This window comes from Oculina patagonica, chromosome 1, assembly GCF_052425735.1.
Source record: "Oculina patagonica isolate OP01 chromosome 1, crgOcupat, whole genome shotgun sequence".
NCBI lineage: Eukaryota > Metazoa > Cnidaria > Anthozoa > Scleractinia > Oculinidae > Oculina > Oculina patagonica.
Window position 1 is genome coordinate 19,915,269 of NC_135758.1, and position 27,864 is coordinate 19,943,132.

Here is a 27,864-nt window from a genome sequence, read left to right on the forward strand (position 1 = left end):
AGCTTACAGAACACAAGAGGTTTGTTTAAACCGATAAATATCAAGCCATCGTAACGTGTACACAGCCACTTCAAGAGCTTGCTTTTGTTCCCGGCGTTAACTGAGTCTTTAATAAGAAATTGAAACATTAAGATGAAACTTTCTGTGCAGAGTATAGTTTTGCTCTGTACAGCTTGGCTGGCTTTCGACGCGATTCAACGATTCAAAATTACTAGTAAGCTTATGTTTGATTGAAATCGAGAATGTTAATTAATGGTATTCGGTTGTCACTTGTGAATATTCATAACGTAAAAAATCGAATTTTCCAGATTATGTTAAAATCGTACATATTCTCGAACATTTGCTCTGTGCAGCAGAGTAGAATGATGACCGTTGAATCAAGAAAGCTATGTGTACGCTTATGGTAGACTTGCTTAGAGAAAAAGAATGGTTATGTGTAGATTGGAGCTATTTATTGGATTGTGTGTCAGGTAGCTTCTCAAAAACAAGTTTAAGAAATTTGTTGTCGACTTATTTGAGTTTCGAAATCGACTTTTGGGTTTCTACTCAGCTTTGGCTTAATCGTACGCAATGCCTATAACTGTGTATTCTTTAATTTGATGCAAATTGTTGTGGATTTGAGAATAATCGTAGCTAAGGAAGATGGTAAAAAGGTTAAGGACCCACTGACGTATATTTTTGGACCCGTTGCTCTTGTTAGACCCATTCACGGTTATGTAGTTTTAGTAAGTTTCCCTTGTTGAGGGATGGTTTAATCGTTTACTCAGTCCAGACTTGCGTTGGCATTGGTAGTGAATATTCACATTTTCTGTTAAGTGCTTTTCCTACAGAGATGTATCATCTCTTAGCATTGTTGGTGCTTTTGGCAAGTGCTTCTGGTGACGGAAATTTTAACTTTGTCAACCCTCATGTAACAGTAGAAGAAGCAGCATTTACCCAAGCACGTTTTGACATTTCTCGTACAGGATCAATGGCAGACCAAGTGATTCTGACATGCAAGGTTAGGGTCACAAAAAGTCCTGAAGTGTAACAAAAGAACTTAATGTCGCTAACTTTAGGTGATTACGAATTTTGTCAAGCCAAATATGTTGCTGAAGTAGTAACTTATGACACGCTACACTTATTTTGCTTTCAATTGGCTACAAAATGCAGCCCAGTCAAAACGTGCCGGCAGCCGGCGGTTTTGCGCTTTCATGAAATCTTTGCCGCCTACTAGTTCATTTATAACTAATGCGGGGTCTCTTCTAAATCCACGTCATAACCAAAAAATATATACCAACGTTGTGAATCGAACTGCACACAAATGGACCAAACGCCTTTAAAATCACTGACTCCACAGCATCGTAGTCAACAACAACAACAACAACAACTTTATTTGCACCCTTTATATCACTTAAATTAACAAATATACAATAATAATAAAAATAAAGTTAAGTGCATGGCTGCCCAGAATAACCACGATTGGCTAACAAGATTGGGCAACTAACAAGATTAGTTTTTATTACAATAATTTATAAAAAGGTCAGGTATACTTAACATTTTCATAGCAAACTATACAACACACAAACACACAAAAACAAAACTAAGTAGGCTTAAAGAAAAAATTAATAGGCTTAAAGAAAAATTAATGACAATATCAGCTAATGATGATGCGTTTGGTATCATTGGGTTTAATGAGGTATGTCAATCAACTGATGATGTGTACACTGTAGTCGTGTTGCTATAGCTTCCATTTCGCGGGAAAATATGGCCTGCTGCATCACCGTCCAAAAGCGGCTGACTAGATCGTGAATTGATCGCGTTGAAAGTTGTGAGAACATCACATTTTTAGTCCCAGACCTTGTTTTTGTCCCCCCTGGATTTTATCCTGGCACGTAATTGCAAATAGCTGTGTTTGGTTGGCTACTGTATTGAATCTAGTTCTGTTTTTTTTTTAGATGAACTCCTCTGCTCAAGCTGATGTGATTGGCCTCACACAGAATGCTTTATTCGAAGCGAACCAGGCCTCTGCTTCTTGTACATTTACAATAGCAGAAGACACAATCCAGGAAGCTAATGAAACATTTGCCATTGAACTGACTGTGAGTCAGGGAAGTGGATCAGTAGTAGCACCATCAGTGGCATACCTAACAATATCAGCTAATGATGATGCGTTTGGTATCATTGGGTTTAATGAGGTATGTCAATCACCTGATGACATGTCAAGTTTATGCACACTGTAGTTTTGGTTGTCAATACACTGATTTTACGCGAGGTCCAAATAGGCAAAGAAATTTCTGTAGATCTGTACTTTTCTTACTTCTATACGAGCCTACGAGCCTACGTGTTCATTCTAAACTGTACACTTCAACGACTCTTTGTTTTTATTGTAAACTGTACTCTTATAAGGTTGTACGTTTTTATTCTTAACTGTACGCCTATACGTGTCTACGTTATCATCCTAAACTGTACGTTTCTGCGGCTATACGTTTTCTATTGACGATAAAGCGAAATTGATTTGTCAATGAAATTAACAAGGTTTGAGAAAGGGCAAAAATAATTTACCTTTGTATCAAATAAGGTAGAATAGAGTGAAAACGTAGAGTTATAGAAGCGAAGAGTTTAAACTGAAAATGTAGAACCGTAGAAACGTTGCGTAAAGTTTGGAATAAGTACGTAGGACCGTAAAAGTGTAGAGTTAAGAATGAAAAAGAAGACCCGTACAAGCGTACAGTGTAGAATGAAAACGTAGAGCCGTAGAAGCGTAGCATTTAAAATGAAAACTTGGAGTTGAAGAGCTGCAGAGTTTCAAAAGAAAACGTAGAGTGATAGAAGCGTAGAGTTTTTAAAATGAAAAGGTAGAGCCGTAGAAGCGTACAGTTCAGAATTGAAACGAAGAACTGTAGAAGCGTGGAGTTTAGAGTGAAAACGTTGTGTCGTATAGAAGCGTGGAGTTTAGAATGAAAACGTAGAGCCCTAGAGCATACAGTTTAGAATTGAAACGTAGACCTGTAGAAGCGTACAGTTTAGAACAAAAACGCAGAGCCGCGAAATGTACAGTTTAGAATGATAACGTAGACCCGAAGAAGTGAAGAGTTAAGAATGAAAACATAGAGTCGTAGAAGTGTAGAGTTTAGAAAAAAACCGTAGACCCGTACAAGCTTAGAGTTAAGATTGAAAACGTTTGTACTAATCTACGGGTATACGCATTTCCAAGAGCTACTAATCTGTTATGACTGTACTTAGAAGAAACTTACAGCTCTACGAAAATTTTTAATCCTACTCGCACCTTATAAAACGTATCGGGTATAAATAGTCCCTTTGTAGAAGTCTGTCACATCTGTCACATTACCTTGTCTATTATAAAAATGGCCATGGAAAAAAGAAGTAGAAAGAATGTGTGGTGAAAAAACTAAAATTGCTAATTCTGATGATGTTAAATGAAAATTTTGTGATGGTAAAAGATTTAAAAAAAAAAACAAAAATATTTGTTTGGAAAAAAGTTGTCATCTGTGCACACAAGTCCTTGCATCCAGCATTATTGCCTTAAATGTTTCAGACTTTGAAACCACAATGCAAAATCTCATATTTAAAGATTGGCAGTATAACCAATTTTATCACCCTTTTTCCATTTTGATGCACAAGGAGATATGTGATAAGGTCACATGACAGGCCTTTGGAAATTAAGGAACTTAAATCCACAGTTTGTGTAAAGGATGTTCATGTACAACCCGTTCCTAAGAAATGTTATTTAAATAAAAAGATCTGTATGTAAGATGCATTATCAGTAGAAGTTTGTTACACTTTATAGGACTAAAAGAGACCAACATTAATGTAAATGTAAAAATGTTGCATTTGTTGTATTGACTAGTTTTGTTATTTGCTTATAGACTGGTCCATTAGTGGTTAATGAACAGACAGGACAAGTTAACACAAGAAACATCAAGCTAACTCGCAAGGCTGGCTTGATTGGTACAGTGCAAGTATCTTGGAGGGTGGGTGACATTTGTTATTGAACTGTCCATTGTCACATCTTTCAAAGTTTGCTTTATTTACATGTAATATGTCCATAACTTAATTAATATTTTGGCACCAAAATAGACTTGAAACTATCTGCCTACTGCATGACATGCATATCCTGTTGAGGTTTAAAATATTTATCTTTGGTTTAAATTTTTTGAACTAGTTTAATTTTTATTTTTCTTTGTTTCAGATGATGACAATGAATATAAGACAATAAAAAATAAAAATCAAACTGGTTTGAAAAATTGTAAACAAAAGAAAAATAATTTACAAAGTGCACCACAACATAAATAACAGTGTAAATGTACAGTATACACTGTATTCATGTACATGACTTTGTAAACAAAATGTTGTGATTTAGATTTGTTTTCATTTGAAATCTGGCTGAGGCCAGTGAAAAAAGGGAAGAGAAAAATAAAAATTTTACTCAGTAATAATTCAAGTACATTGTTAAATACACTGAATAACTTCTAATCAATCAGCCCACACATTACATGTATGTTGTTCGGTAGGTAACAACTGGACCCAACAGTGGAGTAGATGACTTTGAGAGAACCAGTGGAACAGTTGATTTTCAAGATGGACAAAACACAGCAGATCTTCCCATACAAGTTAAGCCAGATAATGTAAGTACACGTAGACAATAAGAAAGTGTATTACTTGAGGTCATGTAGGTCAGGTTTCATTAAATGGATAATGTAAAACTTGGAACCCAAACTTGTTTGCATATAAAAAGTTGTGCACTGGCATGGGACTCATTTTAAAAAAGAGCAAAATGACCTACAGTTAACCTTGCTAAATTTCGAGAGTTTTGACCTCCCTCTCCAAACCAAAAATTCATATCAGTAAAATAAATAAATCGTCTTTATTTTATGAGGGTAGCACTTAACCGTCTTTCGACTGACAAACTTGTGGCCCTCGAATTCCCGATCGAATTGGAATTTGGAAGTGTTGGTTTTTGTGGTGGGGGAAGACTGGAGAACCTGGAGAAAAACCCTCGGAGCAAGAATGAGAACCAACAACAAACTCAACCCACATATGACGCCAGGTCGCTGGGTCCGGGAATCGAACTCGGGCCACATTGGTGGGGGGAGGACCACTGCGCCATCCTGCTCAGTGTTTAATATTACTCTCCCTACTGCGCCATCCTACTCAGTGTTTAATATTACTTGCTATATTCAAACCACAGGTAGCAGAAAATGAAGAATCTTTCACCCTGACTTTGGAATCAGCAACTGGGGGAGCTACTGTGGATTCAAGTGCTAACCAAATTATTGTCAAAATCCCTGCCAATGATGCTCCATTAGAGTTTCCAGTTAAACAGGTGACAGTCACTGAGAATCAGTCTGCTGTTGAGATCGAAGTTTCCCGAGGACTTGCCAGTGATGGCATTACTGAAATTGGGCCAGTCAATGAGGTTGCAAGTGTCAACTGGTATCTTGCTTCAGGTTCTGCTGTTGCAGGGAAGGATTTTGTCGACGATAGCAGCACATTGACTTTTCAAGCTGGTGAAACAAAAAAGAAGATAACCGTTCGGTTGATTAATGACCCCGTACCAGAACAAGCAGAGAATCTCACGGTCCATCTGGTCAACGCAAGTCAGAATGCTTACATAATGCCACCTGCCATGGCTACTGTGGCCTTGTTACCAAATGACGATCAACATGGAGTTATTTCATTTGGCCAATATCCACGCATTTTGGATGAAGACACAGGCTCAAGAACTGGTACATTTCATGTAAATCGTAGTGCTGGCACATTCGGTGAGGTCACAGTTTCTTGGAAAATCCTTGAAGGTGATGCAAGCTCAGTTTTTGAGACAACATCTGGAGTCTTAACATTCTCCCCAGGAGACAGTCTTTTGTCATTTCAAATCACTGTCCGTCCAGATTCTATCCCAGAAGAGACTAAGAAGTATAGCATTGAACTTTATAACATCACTGGTGTGGTTCCAAGGCCTGGAAGCACACAGTCAGCACAAAGAGCTAATTTCTTTGTGCGTGACAGTGATGATGTTTATGGAGTTATTGAATTTGCTGCAGATAATAAGCAGACAATAAACTTGGTAAGCGACTGTACAATGTACATGTGTGATCTAAGCTTTTGTGTAATGGTTTTTAAATGCCAAATTTAGGGACAGGGCTACTAATTTTTAATTTGGCAAATACAGTCTAAAATAAAGATTTAGTTATAGAACAAAAAGACCAGAATCTGAAGTTGTTTTACAATTAAACCCAAGGCAATTAGTGGAGTTAAGAGAAAAAAAAATTTTGGGCCCAACGGCCCCAAAATCATCAAAACATGTTTAATGAAAAGAAGTGCATCTTCAAATTGACAAAGTATGGATTTCTCTTGTGCTCCATGTATGCCTCCAGTATGGAATTTTTTAACTTGAATCTCATCGCAGATGACTCTTTTGTGAGAGATGGTATAGTACAGCAGAATCAGGATCAGGCTATAAATGTCCTTGATCTTTAAATTCTTTTTTATACCTTCTGCTACACAGGATATCATGCCCCGTGAACTACACCTTAACATCACTAGAATGGGTGGATTAGTTGGAGATGTTGCAGTTAACCTTACTGTTTTCTACATTCTTCCTGGAAGCAACGGCCCTATGTATGAAGTTGGTCTTACATATCCAGATGTAGTATCAATAGCTGCGGGCACAAGTAGCGTCTCTGTTACAGTGCAGATTGCAAATGATGGATTCACAAAACTTGGGACTTATACTTTTAAAGCGGAGTTGACAGATGTCAGTTTACAGAGTGGAGGCAAGTGATGTGTATTTAGCCCTTATGTTCAATTCCTGATGTTTCCCCATAAACACAGGCTCTTCAAGGACTCTTCTTCTTCTTCTTCTTCTTCTTCTTTTCTTCAGCGTGGGACAAAGAGCCATTTACTAGGTCCATATATAACACGCGTCCTGCAGCTGCAAGCGGCTCAGCAATATAGAAAGCATAATATGTGTAATAAATAATGAGAGATCGTATAGCTCGGTGAATAATTCAATGATAAAGATGAAATTTTACGCGAGCATGGGACAAAGAATTAGTTGGGGAAATTTGATTATTTTTAAGAAAATAGAATACCATCTTGTAATGCTTGGGTGCAGTTATTGGCACAGAATACCATGTCTCTATATGGAAACCTGATTTGAACAAACTTCCACCAAATCAAATTTCTGGTAATACATAATGTATTCACATAATGTTCAGAGTTTAGATACATCAGAAGTGACAGTGTAGTATATTGCACTTTCACTATATATATTGCTTCCGCCAGCACCACATTAATTACTTATTAATTATTAATAATTATTTTCAACAGCATCACCATTAATAGACTCAGTGGCACCCTCTTCACCGACCATTGGAAATAGATCTGTGACATTCCTTAACGGGGAAATTGGATTATCCAAAGCACACCAGACCAAAGCAAAACTGACAGGACTTTATGCTTCGATTATGCTGTGTTTTGGGCGATTGTGGATCTATTATACCCAAAATTGAAAAACGAAACTATTCATTCGACTATTATGCAATGTTTTAGCTGAGCTATACAAGGGGGCAGGAGTTCATTTCGTAGCATTGTAAATGACATACACCATGTTCTCAGTTGTTGAAAATGTACCAGAATATCATTTACCTCAAGTGGTCCTCCAGGTTGCTTTACAAATGAGACTGCAAACACTTGTAGTCAAACCACTAGCTGACGTTGGTCAGCATGCAAAGGGTTATTAATGGAATTTCAATTCACCTACTAGTTTCTTTTGTTGTCTAACAGACCATGTAACCGGTAATTAAACTTAACCGATATCAGTTGCAAGCTTGCGAGCAAAACACATCCGATTAATAGAGATATGAATATAAAATATGTAATCCCGTTGTAAAACAGACAAAACTAATTGCATACCGCTATAAAAACAGTTTTAAAAGTAACCCGGCCAACTGAATTTACCTCTTGGCTCATCGCAGTTTAACTTATTTATTGCACAATTATAGACTGCGAACAGTCTGCCTTTTGCTCTAAAGTTCATGGGGACCCATGGGAACTATTTTTTTTTTTAAGTGGAAGCGAGCAAGCGCCATAAACACGCGACAAAGCCGCAAGTTGCGAGTATTGTAGGCGTTCATTATTAAAAGCCAGTAGCCAGAGAAATAAATAGATTTAAATTTTCGGTTTAATGTTCGTCAAAAGGTCCGCTGTCTTTGTACAGTTTCCCTCCCCCTGGACAAAGACATTGCAGACATACTGGCGGGAACTCGAATAAGAAAGAGTCACATGAGGCACTGAAAATGAAGATTTTCGGCCTTGCGTTGAAATATCACCACGTATAATAAAGCTAAATGTCTTCTCAGATCCAGCAAAAAACCTGCCAATTTGAAACTTGAAACGTAAAGTTAAAAACTTTTAGAAAGATTGAACTCACGTGGATTCAGCCTAATGTTTACTTTAAGTCCAAAAGAATCGTGTAAGAACGTGTCATATGACGCATTGCGAAAATGAAGATGTTCGGCCTTTGCGTTGTAATACAACCACGTATACTAAAATGTAATTCTCTCTCCAGATCCAGCAAAACCCGCCAGTTTAAAACTTGAAACGTACAGTTTGGGCCTTTTTGCAAAATGGTGTCACTACAGGTTCAAAACAGTTTAAAGAGTCAAATAAGAAAGTCACTGTGGCACTGAACATGAAGATTTCCAGCCGTTGCGTTGAAATACCACCACGTATATTGAAGCGTATATTCTCTCCAGATCCAGCAGAACCTGCTAGTTTGAAACCTGAAACGTGCAGTTTGGGCCCTTAAGTTGGAGAAATGACATCACGTGGATTCAGCCTAATGTTCACTCCAGGTTCAAAAGTGTCAAATAAGAAAGTGTCATATGAGGCACTGAAAATGAAGATTTTCGGCCGTTGCGTTGAAATACCACCACGTATATTTAAGCTTATATTCTCTCCAGATCCAGCAAAACCTGCCAGTTTGAAACTTGAAACGTACAGTTTGGGCCCTTTTGGCGAAATGCCATCACATGGATTCAGCCTAATGTTCACTCCAGGTCTAAAACGATTCAATACGAAAGTGTCAAATGAGGCACTGAAAATGAAGGTTTTCTGCCTTTGCGTTGAAATAAATTTCACCACGTATATTAAAGGCTTTTTTCTATCCAGATCGATCAAAACCTGCCAGTTTGAAACTTGAAACGTATAGTTTAAGCCTTTTTTTTTAAAAAAATCCTTTGCGTAGACTCGGCCTAACGTTAGGTCGAAGACCAAAAGAATCAAATAAGAAAGTGTCACAAGAGGCACTGAAAATGAAGATTTTTTTGGCCCTTGCGTTAAAATACCACCACGTATATGAAGGCTTATTTCCTCTCTAAATCCAGCAAAACCTGCCAGTTCGAAACTTGAAACATACAGTTTGGGCTCTTTTGGAGAAACGCCATCACATGGATTCAGCCTAATGTTCACTCAAGGTCCAAAACACTCCAATAAGAAAGTGTCACACGAGGCACTGAAAATGAAGATTTTTCTGTCCTTGCGTCAATATACCACCACGTATGTGAAAGCTTATTTGCTCTCTAAATCAAGCAAAACCCTATTAGTTTGACACTTGAAACGTACAGTTTGGGCCTTTTTGGAAATATGCCATCACGTGAATTTAGCGTAATGTTTACTCCAGGTTCAAAAGAATCGATTAAGAAAGTGTCACATGGGGAACTGAAATACCACCACGTATATTAAGGTTATTTTCTCTCCAGATCCAGTTTGATCTCCTGCCAGTTTGAAACTTGAAACGTACAGTTTGGGCCTTTTTCCAAAAATTCCATTGCGTGGATTTGGCCTAATGTTAAGTCGAAGACCAAAAGAATCGAATAAGAAAGTGTCACATGAGGCACCGAAACTGAAGAATTTTTCGGTCCTTGCGTTAAAACATCACCCCGTATATGAAGGCTAATTTTCTCTATAAATCCAGCAAAACCCTACCAGTTTAAAAGTTGAAAGATACAGTTTGGGCCTTTTTGGAGAAATGCCATTACGTGGAATCATCCTAATGTTCACTCCAGGTTCAAAAGAATCGAAGAAGAAAGTGTAACATGAGGCACTAATATTGAAGATTTTCGGCCGTCGCGTTGAAATACCACTATGTATATTAAAGCTTAATTTCTCTCTAGATCCAGCAAAACCTGCCAGTTTGAAACTAGAAACGTACGGTTTGGTCTCTTTTTGAAAAATGGCATCACATGGATTCAGCCTAATGTTCACCTCAGGTCCAAAACAATCGAATAAGAAAGTGGGTTTGTAAACTAAAATTTGGAAAATGGTGTTGGAACTCCAGCAAACGGAACTTGCGAACAGTTGGGATTTGTATGTTGATCAAGGAAACTGGCAGACAATATTGTAACCGTGCGTTAAAAAATATTCGAAAATATCACCGGGTTTGACTGTATCAAGTCAAGAGAAGATAATGGACCGAAGACGTTTATTGCGGCTGTCTCGCAGAAAAAAATTCTCCAATTTGTTTTACATGTTCACTGTAGTTTTCTTCCAGTCTTCTTACTGATTTGATGTCTTTCCTCGCTTTTTTATAACCCTGAAACACCATCTCATTCAGTTTTCCTCTCAAAGCATCATCCTGCGATTATTGTTTTGCCCCCACCCCCCCCCCCCCCAAATAATACCACAAACACTCGCGCGGATACTCTCAGCCCAAGCATCACTCGGCTTTTTCGAAACGAGTTATTAAAATCGTGGTGCTGACCATGGGATCTTGGCCTCTGGTGACGAGAATGCTCTAGCCTAATTTCGTCCCGAGGGGGGTTTTCAGTCGCATTTTCGCGCGTAAGTAATACTTGGTAACAGCTACAGGAGGCAAATGCTTGCTGCCTTGAGGAGAACGAAAGAAATAAACTAAGTATCTCCAGCTGGTTTTCATATTTAGCAATTTTAAAAGGGGCAAAACCACAGCGACAAATCGATCAAGAATGCTGGATCTTGTCTAGACCTGGATTAATGAAATATCCTTTAGTTTTTTTACTGAAACTTTCAATGAACATTTAAAATTCAGCTTTCGTTCACCGTCACGTTTAGTTATTATACATTGCTTTCTTTCAAAATAAACGTACTACTTAATAAGTACGGTACTCGTCTCTAGAGCCAGCTGCGCGCATATAGTAAACAAGAACATTGAGAAGCTTGAGAAGCTTAAAATCGGGCGCTTTGCCTTGAAAGGCAGGGTTCAGTACAGCAGAAACCACGAAGCAGTTACTTAAGTAGCACTCAGTCCGACTGTGTTTGTGTAAGTCACAGGGCTTGCATGAGCTGTATTAGTGTGCATAATATAATATCTAGAACATTGTCGAGATTGCATTATTACTTAATGACATGATGGTTTCAATTTATAAATGTATTTCACACAATACAAATAAACGATTAAAGTAGACGACTAGAAAATGTAAAGTTTTAAGACTTAGCAAAGTGCAGTGTATTGGTAACACTGTAAGGTGCGGTTTCACCTGAAGGTCGTGTGCTTTTCGGTATTTTCCAGGCATTGCACTTTGATGGGACAGTACTACAACTGTTTACCGGGGAACTACTATTGTCAAGAAAATGATCACAACTTGTTGATGAATGATTGAACATTTGTTTCATACCATTACTGTAATAGCAATTGATGAAGGCTTTTAGTCCTGAACTAAGGACTGGGAAATACTGAAACCCATTATCAGCCACCTTAAACGGAAATATCTTGTTGGTGTTTCAAGGAATCCAAGGAAACTTCACTCATCCCATGTATCTATGTATTGCGGTATTTTGTAATTTTTTGAGTGATTTTTGGGGATGTTTGGCAGGTGATAGTTTTTTTAAAAGAATTAGTAAAATTTAGACAACTAAGAAATATTGAAAATTTAATGTGAATTTAACATTGGAATTTGAAGTTAGAAATTGGCAGACGGACACCAAACAGTCCCGTGACATCCTGGAGTGTTTTTGCATGGGGGTCAACTGTGTGATGATGTTTCCATTTTTTTCTTCAATCCCCACTTATAAAGAACTGTTGTTGGTGTTATGTTGGTGTTATCACATGTCAAGCCTTTAACAAGTTATGAAAGAACACAAGGATTTAAATTATTCTGGTGCTCAATTTTTGCGTAACTAAAATTAATGTTACTCAAATTCCTGATGGATTCTGTCTTAAACTGTTGCGAGCTTAGTATTTCCAAATTATTGCATGTCAATGTAAGGCAAGACAAGACATGCCTTGGTTCTTATGTAATTCTCTTAAAAACATATAAGATATTGACTATAATTTTGTCTGTGCTATGGCAATTCACAGTGGGGTGGTCTTGATGTGTCTTTAACTTGTGGACTGGACTGGACTAGTAAAACGCGGACTAGTAAAACGCGGACTAGTAAAACGCGGACTAGTAAAACGCGGACTAGTAAAACGCGGACTTGTAAAACGCCTCTAGACACTTCCTTGGCCACAATCATCTTACGGCTCTCTTCAATACATAATGTCTCAAAAAAACAGTAACCTCAGAAAGAAGTCAGAAGCAAATAAGGTCGAAATACCGAATTTGAACATATAACGGCAAATGTTCTAATGTCACGAACGTAGGAGTCGTGTAGGCCCGTCACCTTTATTTACCACATACTGCCCCCAAATTAAAACAGTACCCTCAGAAAGAAGTCAGAAGCAAATAAGGTCGAAAGACCGAATTTAAACATTTAACGGCAAATATTCTAATGTCACGAACGTAGGAGTCGTGTAGGCCCGTCACCTTTATTTACCATTGACTGTTGATTTCTGGACGGGCCCCGTTCTATCTCGTGCGAGCAATACAAACGACTGCACTCAACAGACGTCAAGTAGTGGAAAGAAAGAAACATATGCACACAACTCATAGCATCAATCCCGTTGTTTTAGTAGGGGTTTGCAGAACGAACATGTGCTATACTGCAAAAACATCTCCACGCTAAAACAGACCATAGAGTGCTCAAAAAAGCTAGAAATATGCCGTCGAAGAAACACACAAGAGCTTCAAACACAAATTGTTTCGCTCGCTAAACCGTTTAGTTTTATCCGATTTACAAGCGCTTGTTTTACAAGTCTGCGTTCTACAAGTCCGTGCTTAACAAGCCCTCGTTTTACAAGTCCGCGTTTTACTAGTCCGCGTCTTACAAGTCCGCGTTTTACTAGTCCGCGTTTTACTAGTCCGCCTTTTACAAGTCCGCGTTTTACCTGAGTCTGCGTTTTACTAGGCCGCGTTTTACAAGTCCGCGTTTTACTAGTCCGCGTTATACTTGTCCGCGTTTTACAAGTCCGCGTTTTACTAGTCCGCGTTTTACTAGTCCAGTCCAGTCCTCGAAATACAGTATGCCAAAACTCCCCGCCCTCTAAAGATAAGTCCTTGACGGTTCTTGTCGTTTTTCGGTGCCTATTCATCTTCGGCATCTTTCTCATCCACCTCTCGTTCTGTCCTGTGTCTGTCATCACACGAAAGAAAAGCTGATTCTCAAAAAATCTGCCACAAAAGGAAATTGACAAAAACAATATGAAAACCATATATCGAAAGTTTCTTATTCTAAAATTTTATCATACGTCTTAATTCAGAGCTACAAAGAAGTTCCTCCTTTTGAGTTATTGATACTGTTCTTACAGTACCTCTTTCCACTAGCGAAATTTTACAAAATTCCTTCGCGGCGAAAAGGTAGCGCGAATCCAGAACAGACTCCAATCGAGAGTGGGTTAATTCTAGATTACTATTAATTAACTATTACAACATTCATTTTTAAAATAGTTTCCCAAGCCGACTAAGCTAACTAAACGTCGAGTGTATCTTTCAGTAAACAAAACATGCCGTTATGACGCCGGAAATCCAGCTCACGCATACTATACCCCGTGACTCACGCAAACCTCCGACTTACGTGCTACTACAGTCATTCCTTTCTAAACATTTTTTTTGACCACCACCGTACCTTTCTACCCAAAAAACTCATGAAACCACCCGGTTTTTACCTGTTTTAACCTTTCAAAAATTAGAGCGTTCGAAACTAAATAAGATCTGTAATCACAAACAACATACAGCCGTTTACCAGCACTCTTTAAAACTCCTGAAACCCTTCAAAATCAGGCAAAATAAATCTTTGAAATAACCTTTATCAATGTTTCTTATTTTTTATTCAGTTCTATAAAATGCCTTTCATACACTACTGTCAAACAAAAATTTCAATTTCCTCAAAGTTTCAAGACAAAAGAATAACAAATATTTCGTGCACAATGTAATTTGATTAAGCCAATATTATCACGTCTAAAAATACTTCAAGCAATTCAGTGAAAACCCGTTTTTTTTCGTATCAACGAAAACCACTTTCGAATAATCAATACATGAAAATAACAATAAGATCAAAAGGAAGAAAGGAACCTTTCTAATTATTTGAAGACTTTCAAAGCCGTGATATTATGCATCCAATCCGCGATAAAATTTAATTACAACAAAATCCAAGTTCTCATTTTGAAGTCCATTTTTTTCAGTTGATACCTTTATCCAACTTGTGAAAAATTCCATTCAAGTTCCTATTAATACTGTACATTCCCAATGTTTTGCTCGGGTCTTCAGAAGCGTCTTACTAACCAAATCTAAAATAATTCCAAAACGTGCTGTACAAACATTCTACTCTTTGTGACAAACGACTTGACGACCAATTGTTCAGAAATGAAAATCGACACAGTTCTTGCTAAATAAAAAAAAAAGTTTTACGGCGGAGTCAGGCTCAAAAAATATACCGCAAGATCACACCCCCACTCATAGTCAGAAACCAGCAAACCATCTAGTTTGCTAAAAAAAACACTGCGTGACATCAATGACGTTACCTTTTTCATTTACAAAAATAACTTTAACTTGTCAAAGTAAGTGCAATTTCACAATGGTGAATATCAGTACAGTATGGGGCCCAGTTCTCGGCCGGGTCCAGTTCTCGGCCACTTTGTGTTTAACGCGTTTTTTCACACTCCAGTTGAATTAAAAGAAATAGGTATTTCCTTCAAACGATAGACTGATTCATGTGCTTTAAGTATCTTGAGTTTGATCGTTCAATTCGATATAGAAAGCTCACACGTCGAGTTTACGCGGAGGTAGGTGAATTTGCATTCCCGAAAAATTTGTTTGTTTACGGCTCCTTAAAATTCATGGATGTAGTTAAATTCGTATTTTATCCAAAAGCCCCCACCATACGAGCTAATTTTTGGCATGTGAAACGTAGAATAATTCAGCTTTCTGCTTTAGTTAACTTTTCGTTAACCGTTGTATTTTTTGGTCTTAATTTACTTCGAAATTTTTTCTTGCGACGTTTGCGTATTTGCCAGTTCTCGGCCACCCTGCTCGCTATCACAGCTTAGCGCTTGGTTTTTAATATAATTTCATCTGCTGCTGCCAGAATGAAAGAAATAAATGTTTTAAAAATAAAGTTCAATCTTATCTCTAAGTTTTGAGCTGACTCTTGTCTTGTCTATTATTTCTACAACACCTAAATCTTTCAAGACCTTTTCACTGCAAAATAAACCATCTAAATGCACGGGTCACACAATGCGGTTTTGCCAGAACCTGCGCATAGGCAACTAGGCGCGTTAAAATCCTTCTTTTCTAAAGTAAAACAAAGCCTCATAAAAATAATTTGGGATCGATATAACATAAATAGGTTTACAGAGTGATTTTATGACTGTGAAAATTAATTGAGCATTTTTTTTTTTACAGATAATTACGCACAAGCTTTTTAGTGGCCAAGAACTGGGCCAAGGTGGCCGAGAACTGGGCCCACAAATGGAGCTTTTATTTTTATTATTGCTCGGGCAAATTAATTTTTTACCGGTCGATAGCTTTACACCAAAAAGCTGAATAATGTAGCTAGCTCTGGGAGAAATTTCAAGTTCCTGCGGTTCTTCTGAGGTAAGAAGTACAAGTTTACGTCAAAAGTGGCCGAGAACTGGGCCCCATACTGTACTTTGCCAATGGATGTAGTTAAATTCGTATTTTATCCAAAAGCCCCCACCATACGAGCTAATTTTTGGCATGTGAAACGTAGAATAATTCAGCTTTCTGCTTTAGTTAACTTTTCGTTGAACCGTTGTATTTTTTGGTCTTAATTTACTTCGAAATTTTTTCTTGCGACGTTTGCGTATTTGCCAGTTCTCGGCCACCCTGCTCGCTATCACAGCTTAGCGCTTGGTTTTTAATATAATTTCATCTGCTGCTGCCAGAATGAAAGAAATAAATGTTTTAAAAATAAAGTTCAATCTTATCTCTAAGTTTTGAGCTGACCCTTGTCTTGTCTATTATTTCTACAACACCTAAATCTTTCAAGACCTTTTCACTGCAAAATAAACCATCTAAATGCACGGGTCACACAATGCGGTTTTGCCAGAACCTGCACATAGGCAACTAGGCGCGTTAAAATCCTTCTTATCTAAAGTAAAACAAAGCCTCATAAAAATAATTTGGGATCGATATAACATAAATAGGTTTACAGAGTGATTTTATGACTGTGAAAATTAATTGAGCATTTTTTTTTACAGATCATTACGCACAAGCTTTTTAGTGGCCAAGAACTGGGCCAAGGTGGCCGAGAACTGGGCCCACAAATGGAGCTTTTATTTTTATTATTGCTCGGGCAAATTAATTTTTGACCGGTCGATAGCTTTACACCAAAAAGCTGAATAATGTAGCTAGCTCTGGGAGAAATTTCAAGTTCCTGCGGTTCTTCTGAGGTAAGAAGTACAAGTTTACGTCAAAAGTGGCCGAGAACTGGGCCCCATACTGTACTTTGCCCCGTAAGCTTTTTTCTCTGTCCTTCCGCCGAAGCAAAAAACACAACCTGATTACACATTAACCCAAAAGTCGACCAAGTGTGCCTGCAACGATTTCCTGTTAAAAATAAAATGAAAACCATTGCGGTATGCGTCACCCGTAGCGGTTTTGTAGCAACCCCAAGCTATCCCCGTCTTTTTGGCCGCGCCAGGAGACTACGCTCTAGGACGACCAAAGGGTTAACTATAAATCGGCCACGCCCGATTAAAGAGTAGGACCGGAAGACGGTTGTCTGAAAGCTAGCGCTCCTGTCAGCCTAATAAAAGGAATATATGAATTCTATGGAAAGATGAATCATATCAGGGCCTTATTTTATGCATTTCTAATACAACTTCCTGAAAAGCTGGAGCCCTGTTGAAAGTTGACTTAGTGTCATTTCTTCAAGTTCCTGGTTCCATGATTCTCTTTGCGTGGAGTGGCACAAATATTAAGCGTCTACTTTATCTTTACACCGGATTCTGTCAACATTTTATCTCATTTCCAAAACGTTTCTGTATAAACGTTTTCTTAGTCTTACTAAAAGTATATTTCTAGGTACTCTACGTTTTTTCATTTTTTTAGTTTCAGTAATCATTCCTTAATTGTCTGTTCAAGGGTCTCAATGGGGTGGTGGATTTTATGGTTAATGGTTTAAATTTTGGCTTTTTTACGGCTTACGGTTTATTTATTTCTATTACGGTTAACAGAAGTTAAAAATTAGTTTCCATTGTTTTTAAAAATTAAAAATTAATTTTCATTATTGATAAACATATTTTAGGTCTTAGGACCATTCTGGGACGATGAAGTGATCAAGTCTGTTTTATTTTTAATAACTGACCGATTTTTTACGGTTAACGTGTTTTACGGCTAACGGTTAAAATGTTTTAATGTTTACTCCTAACGGTTAAATTTTCGGCCGTTTACGGCTAACGGTTATCTCATTGAGACCCTCCTGTTCACTACATTTGATGCTGGCAACTTTAACATGCTAAACAGCTCTATGAAGCGATTTCTTTTTTCTGTAACTCTCGACTGAAAACTTTTAGCAATTTAAAAAAAATGGCACTATGCCGAAATGTCAAAGAATCAAAAGTTTATAGAACCTAACGCTATAAGTATTTTATAGCATTTTCTTTAATCTTAATTTTAAGATTATATGAAAGAAAGATCAAATAAACAATGAAAAAATGGAGCCGTGAATCGCAGCATTCTCCTCTATGAAAATTGGATGCCCCTTGCCCCCGATTACACTGAAACCCCGCTAAGAGAGATGAACAGGATCTACTCATCCGTGACTTGCGTTACTCAAGCAAACAATGACGTCACGTCGCGGACTCACGCTTAGCATAACTGAGTTGTGCGGATCGCATCATTCCATCGAAGCGAACAAAATAATGGTTCAGAAAACTGCTATAAACAAACTGTCCTAGACTGTTTGGAGGATAATTTGGCACATCTAACAGGTAAAGTTTACAATTTTATCAGTGTGGTTTCCTGGCGATGGTTTAGCTTACAGAACACAAGAGGTTTGTTTGAAGGGATAAATATCATGCCGTCGTAACGTATACACAGCCACTTGAAGAGCTTGCTTTTGTTTCGCAACGAACACTTTAATAAGAATTGACCTGTTTACAGGATTCCTTAGTTATATGTGTATTTTAACAGTCGTATATGCTTCTGTTGTGGAATTCTGTAGTTATATAAAGCATTCATGTTCGGTAAATGAAGATAATTGTCTTCGCGCGAGGTAATTTATCACCTAGGCAGCTGCATTCAAATTCAAACGTCTGTCATTTTGAATTTTTCGCTTTTTACAGTAATATTTTTGTTCCCTAGCCCAAGGTAAATTTTTACCGGCTACTTTGTGCTAGAAATCTTTATTGCGAAGCCTTGCAAAGAACATTTCCTTCTTCAGAATTCGAAACCGCGCGCTTTTACAGCGAGCGAATTTTTTAATGGCGTCCACGAAGCGTCCATAGCTACGGACGGCATTAAGTTTTCAAAATTGTGTTTTACACCTCGAACATAAAGTCTTGGCAGTTGGAAACGTCGGTATAGCTAGCCAGTAAGATTAAAATTTGTTTGAAGAGTATAGTTTTGCTCTGTGTGGCTTGGTTTTCGTTGCGATTCAACGATTCAAAATTACGTTTGATTGAAATCCGCTGGTTGAATCGCGAATTTTATTAAACGGTATGCGGTTGTCAGTTTTGAATATTCATAATGCAAGACATCGAAGTTCCCTCGATTGTTACTTGTATGTTTTAATTGTACATATTTCTCGAAAATTTGCTCTGTACACCACAGTAGAACGATAGTCGTCGAAAGCTGTGTACTGAGCTTCTGTGTATGTTGAAGCCTTTATTAATGGCTTCGTGTCAAGTAATTTCCTGAAAACAAGTTTGTATTTTGTTGTCGACTGATTAGAGTTTCGAAATCGACTTTGGGGTTTCTACTCGACTTTGATTCAATCGTACTCAATGTACATGTAACTGCGTATTTATCAATTTGTTGTTGGTTTGAGAATAATCGTAGCTAAGGAAGAAGGGTTAGAAGGTTAAATTGACTACAATGACAGTTACTGTAAATCCAGCTGTTAATTATTGAATTCATGCCAATGTGATGTCACTCTCCAAGAATTTTCTGACTGAGTAATGCAGCATATACAAGAAAAGTGAAACTTATTCACATGTAGTTAAGTTATTTAGCATCAAAAAAGTCCAAGAGAAGTCTTAATGGTTTTGAATTCATGATTTCAAAAAAGCAGAATGGCCGGTAAATTTATATTATAAAACTCATTCTGATCGAGCGATTTCTATTCCAGTTTGACTTTGTGATTTCATACTGTATTTATTTGTTTACTTTTTTTCTTCATCCTGGATTGGATGCCTAAAAATATGCATGCACTGCATGTTCCAGTCTACCCAGGCGACCGATTTCGTATTAAATTGGGTGGTTGTTCGATCATCATAAATGCATTATACTTGACCTGGTGGGAGTTTTTCGTACCCTGGGTACCAGAGGATTTTTCTCATGTACGGCAAATTACTCTTTGGCGTCGAAGGCCTTCACCACGAGTGGCGGGCCACAATAGAAACATGACTGACACAGGAAGCCACAAGAAAAACCTCTTGCGCCCATCTGGGTACATGAAAGTTTTCCGTGGACCAGAACAAAAATCTTAACCCAGTACAGGGACCGGGGTGAACTCGTGCTAGTGTAACATGTTCTGGTGCACTGGTATCATAATATACATGTAAACAAATGCAGAGTTGCAGTAGAGAACTGGGATGAACTTGTTCTGGAATGAAAGTTATTCTGGTATCATGTAACTCCCCCAAGTGGCTATTATATAATTATATACTCTGTATGACTGCTGAACTACAGTAACATTGCATGTTTATCCCTTACATGTACATATAGCTTTTTTTAAACAGTTTCTACTACTAAAAAAATTAATATACCGTATTTATTCGATTAAGCGCCCAACCTCGAATAAGCTCCCACCTCGAATAAGCGCCCACCCTGTAGGTAGGAAAAGTTAATAAGCGCCCAGCCTCGAATTAGCGCCCACCTCGAATAAGCGCCCACCCTCAAGGTCCAAAAATTTAATAACTTAAGTGCCCAGGGCACTTAAACGAATAAATACGGTATTGGGTCAAAATCAACAATTTCTCTATCCTTTAAGGTGGCTCAACTGGATTTTCTAGGGGTAACACCGCTCAAGTTTGAGAATTAACCCCGTCGCCATTAACGATGCTATCGAAAAACAATCACCACAGTTGTATTAGATAAAGATGATTTTTTTTTATCATCAGTGTTATATTGACATCGGAGTTGCCATAGCGACGAAATGACGTCATTGCGTTTTTTACTTTCGCTCGTATTCCTGGGCACAGGGAGATTTTTTCGGAAATCGCTCAAAGCAGCTTGAACCACACATAGCTGCCTCGATGTTGGCAAAGTTTGAACAAATTCTATGAGAGCGTTTTCGAAATATTTGAGGATGAAGTTTTGGGGGCTATAAATACAGTCAAAAACATACTAACGAGAAAATGGGGTAATATCTAAAGAAAACCACGCAGCTGTGGATTGCAGTTTCATCTTATGGTAGTTTAATTCCATTTAAAATCGTGTATAAAACAGTGGTGGAGATTGCTTTGGTCGATTGCGAGAAAAAAATAATTTGATGGGCGTGCGTTCCGATGCTCTTGTTGCAGTTTTTGTTTATAATATGGTCTATGCTTACAAACGTGATAATAAATTAAAAACTGCTCGATGAATTTTTTTAAAAATTCGACAAACTCGAGGTTTGTCATCAATTGATATACCTTGCAAGTTTCAAGCTCATTGAAAACATTTAAGGCAATAAAATTGGGCCTCCAATGTACTGATTTTTCTCACAAATTTCGTGTTTACAAGCGAGTGTCCTCAATATTCACGGGTATTGTTTTCAAGTTTCATATCCACGTGCACAACTTAAGCGGAAAAATTTATTTGCATTAAATAGGGCGCTCGACTGCTTTCCGAAACATGCATGCTTATATTGCTAAAAAAATTGCAACAACATTTGTCGGGCTATTTAGCTGTAATACAGTCGTGCATGTCAAGGGCTTCTTTGTTCATTCTGAAGATGTTGTCATTGCTATTCTCATCTCAAGGTAGATTAGCATGCTTCGGAAAAAATTTGGTAAAGCAATCGAGCGTCCTGTTTAATGCAAATGAATTTTTTGCTGCATTCGTGCACGCAGATATGAAAATTGAAAACAATACCCGTGAATAATGAGGACATTCGCTTGTAAACACGAAATCTGCGAGAAAAAATCAGTATATTGGAGGCTCAATTTTGTTGCCTTAAATGTTTTCAATGAGCTTGAAACTTGCAAGCTATAACAATTGATGACAAACCTCGGGTTTGTAAAATTTTAAAAAAAATTCATCGAGCGGTTTTTAATTTATTATCACTTTTGTAGGCATAGACCAAATTATAAACAAAAATGGAAACAAGAGCACCAGAACGCACGCTCGTCAAATTCGTTTTTCTCGCAATCGACCAAAGCAATCTCCACCACTGTTTACACACGATTTTAAATGGAATAAAATTACTATACGATGAAACTGCAATCCACAGGCGCGTTGTTTACTTTAGATATTTTCCCATTTTCTCGTTAGTATGTTTTTGACTGTATTTATAGCCCCCAAAACTTCATCCTCAAATATTTCGAAAACGCTCTCACAGAATTTGTTCAAACGTTGCCAACATCGAGGCAGCTATGTGTGGTTTAAGCTCCTTTGAGCGATTTCCGAAAAAAATCTCCCTGTGCCCAGGAATACGAGCGAAAGTAAAAAACGCAATGACGTCATTTCGTCGCTATGGCAACTCCGATGTCAATATAACACTGTTCATAAAAAAATTTCATCTTTATCTAATACAACTGTGGTGATTGTTTTTCGATAGCATTCTTAGTGGGGACGGAGTTAATTCTCAAACTTGAGCGGTGTTACCCCTAGAAAATCCAGTTGAGCCACCTTAAGAGAAACAAGTTTAAAATGATTTGGAGTTAAACAAATAAGGGGTAAAATTTTAGTGTTTGACTCAGTGAAGCAAATTCAAAAGAAAGTAATTGGGAGGTTGGTTGGAGAAACAAAGAGTTCAAGAAATCATGTTTTAACTGTCTTGGTTTTCACGTTTTCTATTTTGCTTTTTTTTACTCCAGAGATGTATCATCTCTTGGCTCTGTTGGTGTTCTTGGCAAGTGCTGCTGGTGATGGTAATTTTAAATTTAGCAACCCTCATGTAACGGTGGAAGAAGCAGCATTTACCCAGGCACGTTTTGACATTTCTCGGACAGGATCATTGGCAGGCCAAGTGATTCTGACATGCAAGGTAAGGGTACACTGTAGCAACAAAAGTAAAACTGAATGATCTTAAGGTATTGTTTTTGTCAAGCCAAAGATGTTGCTGAGAAATAGTCACATAAATGTATGAGAGGCTTTACTTATTTTGTTTTCAATGGCTACAAAAGGTAAAAACATTTTTTTATGTAGTCGCTTTACAGCAAGGCGCCCAAATATGTGACCACTTTTAATTTATTCACATTCTTTCGTGCAGATTTAATCCAATCAGAAGTCAACTGCAAGCTATCCATGGCTTTTGATTGGATTAAATCTGCACGAAAGAATGTGAATAAATTAAAAGTGGTCACACATTTGGGCGCCTTGCTGTAATAAGAAACTGAGTTGATTTCTTATAATAGGTGGCCTCTCAATTTTACGCCACTTGGTGTTTCATGCTGCCAGAGCATATCATGGTTTCCATAGCATGTACATGTAACAACTACATGTAGGCGTATTTCTACTCCCCCATGAATGGGATGTTATGCAAATTACATGTATTTACCCACATTACACAGAAAAGCTCATGAGCATGTTAAGGAATTTGGAGTGTTGGTTTTTGTGGTAGGAGGAAAACCAGAGAAACCAAGAATAACCTTCAAAGCAAGGACGAGAACCAACAACAAACTCAACCCATATAGGTCAGTGGGCTGGAATTGAACCTGGCCACATTGGTGGGAGGCAAGCGCTCTCACAACTGCGCTATCCCTGTTCCCCAAGTCCAGTCCAGGGTTATATTTGTCACGGATTTGGCTACCCTTTTCGCTTTGGTGCTGTCACTTGTTAAATTTTTTTCCCGACACTTACACATGCATCTCAAGTCTTAGGAAGTAATTGCATTTGGTTGGCTTCTTTAATGAATCTTGTTCTGTTTTTTTTTTTTTAGATGAACTCCTCTGCTCAAGCTGACGTGATTGGCCTCACACAGAATGCTTTATTTCAAGCGAACCAGGCCTCTGCATCTTGTATATATACAATAGCAGAAGACGCTATCCCGGAAGCCAATGAAACATTTGCTGTTGAACTGACTGTGAGTCAAGGAAGTGGATCAGTTGTAGCACCGTCAGTGGCATACTTAACAATATCAGCCAATGATGATGCGTTTGGTATCGTCGGGTTTAATGAGGTATGTCTGAATCACCTGATGACATGTCAAGTGCACTGTAGTTTTTAGTACATGTACATATTACTTGGGAAAACTGGTAATAATTGCCTTGTACAAGTCTGACACATCTGTTAAGTTACCTTTAAAACCCTCCAAGTTTATTTTTTTCCTTAGTGGCCATTTGGCCACTAACTGCTTAAGTTCGGTCGCCGGTGAAAAATTTTAATTGCTAAATTAAGCTCACACTTTCAATCCTTCTTCTCAGTTTTATTTGAGTTTTAGTTGCCAGGCTGGCAACTTCAGTTCCAATTGAGTCGCCAGCTCCAAAATTTTAGTTGCCATGGCAAATAAAATGGTCTTAACTTGGAAGGTTGCTTTAGGTTGTTAACTATATAAATTTTTGGCCATGAAAAAAAGTTAGAAATAGATGCCAGAAGTGAAAAGAACATACAATGTTCAATGAAATAACTAAATTGTTGATTCTGATATCACTGATGTTCAATGAAAGTGTTTTTGGAAGTTTTAAGATTTTAAAAATCAAGAAGTGCTGTATGGAAAAAAAATTCTTTATGGCAAGCTTTGCCAGACTTCTGTGCTTACAAATCCTTGCATCCAGCATATGATTTGCATTGATCAGTTTAAATTTATTTATTTGCACATAGACTGGTCCACTTGTGGTCAATGAAAAGACAGGACAAGTTAACACAAGAAACATCAAGCTAACTCGCAAGGCTGGCTTGATTGGTACAGTGCAAGTATCTTGGAGGGTAAGTAACAATTTTTGTATTGAAATGTTTTTTTTTTATTGAAATGTATGCATTGTGGTTTAAATTAATTTTGTCTTTGGTTTAAAATTTCTCAAACCAATTTGTTTGATTTTTAGTTTCCTTTGTCTCAGATGATGATAATGGACATGAGACAATGAGAAAAAAAAATCAATTGAAACTGGTTTAAAAAATTTTAAACCAACGATAAATTTACAAAGTAAACCACAACATATTTACAGTATATACACTAACGACAGACAGGGAGCGATTTATAAGACCAAATTATGCTCCGACTGCCAGGCCTCCTTCTTCGGAGAAACCGGTAGAAATCTTACCCCAAGACTGACTGAACATAAATGAGCAACCAGAAATGGTGATGTCAACAATCACATTTCTGAACACCATCGACTTACTAACCACAAAATCGACTGGGACTCTGCTGAATGCTTAACCTGCAGTACTAACTTTTTTCAACAACTGACCCTGGAAAGCTGGTATGCAAACTTAGAACAGATGCTTATCAACAGAATGAAGTGAACAACTACCGGCTCCTTACAAACAACTTATTCACGACTTGAACAGAACCGACAAACGGACTGCTAACAGTTCTAATGACTTAATTTGACCAACAATAGACGAAACAGAACAACTTAATTTGACTAACAATAGACGGATCGAAACTGACCAAAAAGCAAGCGCTCGTGGTCCTCGCGCGGAGCCGAACATGATCCAGGCCGCGCGAGCAATAGCGAATCAGCAATTAAACAGCATGCTGAGTCAACGGAACATAACATCCATCCTAAGGACGCCCAGATCCTCGAGCGTGGTGTAGCCAATTACAGCAAGAGGCTTTTCTTGGAGTCGTGGCACTCCACTTTGGACAGAGATGCTATCAACGAACGCAAAGCTTTTCCTCGCGTTTATGTGCTGTTAATTCAAAATTAAAATGTCGCACTAACGCACGGATTGGTAGCGCGAGCTCCAACAAACTTTCAATAACTCTGATGAAGGTGAACAGATGTCACCGAAAATTTAGAAAAGAAAAACAGATCGGCTTAAAAATCTTCTTTAAATGTCTTCTACCGATCGCACTACTGGTTCCAGTATGACCAATTTCTGTCGACAAACTTTTCATGAGTCTTACAGCCAATAACATCACGGCTGAACTGACCGATCAATTTCAATGGACCAGACTTATAACATCGATATCATCGACTGACAACAACTTTTCACTTGACTCTGAAGATTACTTCCACTCAGGTTGTTGAAACGTCAGTCACCAACACTCTCACCCGGATGATCACACTTTACGACCTAGTATATACACTGCAGTATCATAAGACAGTATCCGTGTGCATGTCTACAGACAGAATGTTGTGTTTTACATTTGTTTGGGTTTGAACTCTTAGTTCCAAAGTCTTTGCTTTGTATTTTTCTTTGTCTCAGTGCAGGCATTTTTTTTGGCTTCTTCTTTGTTTTATCACCTAGCTACTGTATAATGTTCTCTAGTTATTTATATTTGTATTTACGATGTATTTACTACAAATACACTGAATAACTTCTAATCAATTAATCTATGTTTGGTAGGTTACAAGTGGACCCAACAATGGAGTAGATGACTTTGAAAGGACCAGTGGAACAGTTGATTTTCAAGATGGACAGAACATGGCAGATCTTCCCATCCAAGTAAAGCCGGAAAATGTAAGTACATATAGACAAAAAACTTTGTTGCACTTCAAAATTTCATGTTAAGAGCTTAGTCTCAAAACTGAGATTTCATAAATTAATCAGTGTTTAATTAATTATTTACTGACTTCAATCTACAGGTGGCAGAAAATGAAGAATCCTTTACCCTGACTTTGGAATCAGCAACTGGGGGAGCTACTGTGGAACAAAGTGCTAGCCAAGTTATTGTCAAAATCCCTGCCAATGATGCTCCATTAGAGTTTCCAGTTAAACAGGTGACAGTCCCTGAGAATCAGTCTACTGTTGAGATTGAAGTTTCCCGAGGACTTAGCAGTGATGGCATTACTGAAATTGGGCCAGTCAATGAGGTTGCAAGTGTCGACTGGTATCTTGCTTCAGGTTCTGCTGTTGCAGGGAAGGATTATGTCGACAGTAGTGGTACATTGAGTTTTCAATCTGGTGAAACAAAAAAGAAGATAACCGTTCGGTTAATCAATGACCTTGTGCCAGAGCAAGCAGAGAATTTTACTGTCCATTTGGTAAATGAAAGCCAGAATGTTTACATCAAACCACCTGGCCTGGCTACTGTGGTTCTGTCACCAAACGATGATCAACACGGAATTATTTCATTTGGCCAATATCCACGCATTTTGAATGAAGACACAGGTTCAACAACTGGTACATTTCATGTGAATCGCAGTGCTGGCACATTTGGTGAGGTCACAGTTTCCTGGAAAATCCTTGAAGGTGATGCAAACTCAGTTTTTGAAACAACATCTGGAGTCTTAACATTTTCCCAAGGAGACAATCGTTTGTCATTTCAAGTCACTGTCCGTCCAGATTCTGTCCCAGAAGAGACTAAAGAGTATAGCATAGAGCTTTATAACATCACTGGTGGTGCAAGACTTAAAAACACACAGTCAGCACAAAGGGCTAATTTCTTTGTGCGTGACAGTGATGATGTTTATGGAGTCATTGAATTTGCTGCAGATAATAAGCAGACAATCAGCATGGTAAGTGACTGTATTGTACTTGAATGCACGATTTTCAAACATCACATGTACATAACTACGTATGTACAACCCTCCAAGTTAAGACCAATTTAGTCGCCATGGCGACTAAAATTTTGGAGCTGGCGACTAAATTTGAACCAAGGTCGCCAGCCTGGCGACTAAAATTGAGAGGAATGATTGAAAGCATCAGCTTAATTTGGTGACTAAAACTTTTCACTGGCGATCAAACTTAAGTAGTTGGTGGCCAAATGGCCACTAAGGAAAAAAATAAACTTGGAGGGTTGATGTACTGTAAGTCTGACTCTGACTGTCTAAAATTGTTTGATTCTTAGATTTTGTAATGATTTTTTATTGCTAAATTTAGTGGCAGAGCAACACATTTTTTATATCAAAATAATAATGAAGAATAAGTCAAAGGAAAAAAGAGTGGGCAAGATAAACATAAGATAGATGAAAATAAGGGGTTAGTGTTTTATTTAAGTAGCAATCGTGTTGTCAATTTGTAATAAACTAAAATTGGACTGTAAAATAATGGCCCAACAACATGCCAA

The 27,864-nt window shown here is 37.9% G+C and overlaps 2 protein-coding genes across 2 annotated transcripts in view; both read left to right on the plus strand.

Moving 5' to 3' along the window:
- The first annotated feature begins 832 nt into the window (after nt 1-832).
- Nucleotides 833-6,784, plus strand: LOC144645427 (adhesion G-protein coupled receptor V1-like). The gene is made up of 6 exons (XM_078505009.1): nt 833-1,000; nt 1,938-2,177; nt 3,870-3,974; nt 4,515-4,628; nt 5,192-6,067; nt 6,509-6,784. The coding sequence occupies exons 1-6, from the start codon at nt 833-835 to the stop codon at nt 6,782-6,784; spliced, it is 1,779 nt and encodes a 592-aa protein (XP_078361135.1).
- An 11,420-nt stretch (nt 6,785-18,204) lies between these two features.
- Nucleotides 18,205-27,864, plus strand: part of LOC144661141 (adhesion G-protein coupled receptor V1-like) — an 87,413-nt gene continuing 77,753 nt past the window's right edge. The window contains exons 1-6 of the mRNA XM_078521850.1: nt 18,205-18,313; nt 22,565-22,734; nt 23,629-23,868; nt 24,510-24,614; nt 26,202-26,315; nt 26,441-27,313. Coding sequence (XP_078377976.1) covers nt 22,567-22,734; nt 23,629-23,868; nt 24,510-24,614; nt 26,202-26,315; nt 26,441-27,313 — 1,500 coding nt within the window. The 5' untranslated portion in view covers nt 18,205-18,313; nt 22,565-22,566. The remainder of the gene's footprint in view (nt 18,314-22,564; nt 22,735-23,628; nt 23,869-24,509; nt 24,615-26,201; nt 26,316-26,440; nt 27,314-27,864) is intronic.

Excerpts from the sequence above, each read along its gene's own strand:
- LOC144645427 (XM_078505009.1), top strand. The coding sequence starts at position 833 with ATGTATCATCTCTTAGCATTGTTGGTGCTTTTGGCAAGTGCTTCTGGT. Across the intron at positions 3,975-4,514 it reads CAGTGCAAGTATCTTGGAGG|GTAACAACTGGACCCAACAG; the intron begins GTGGGTGACATT and ends GTTGTTCGGTAG. Across the intron at positions 4,629-5,191 it reads TACAAGTTAAGCCAGATAAT|GTAGCAGAAAATGAAGAATC; the intron begins GTAAGTACACGT and ends TTCAAACCACAG.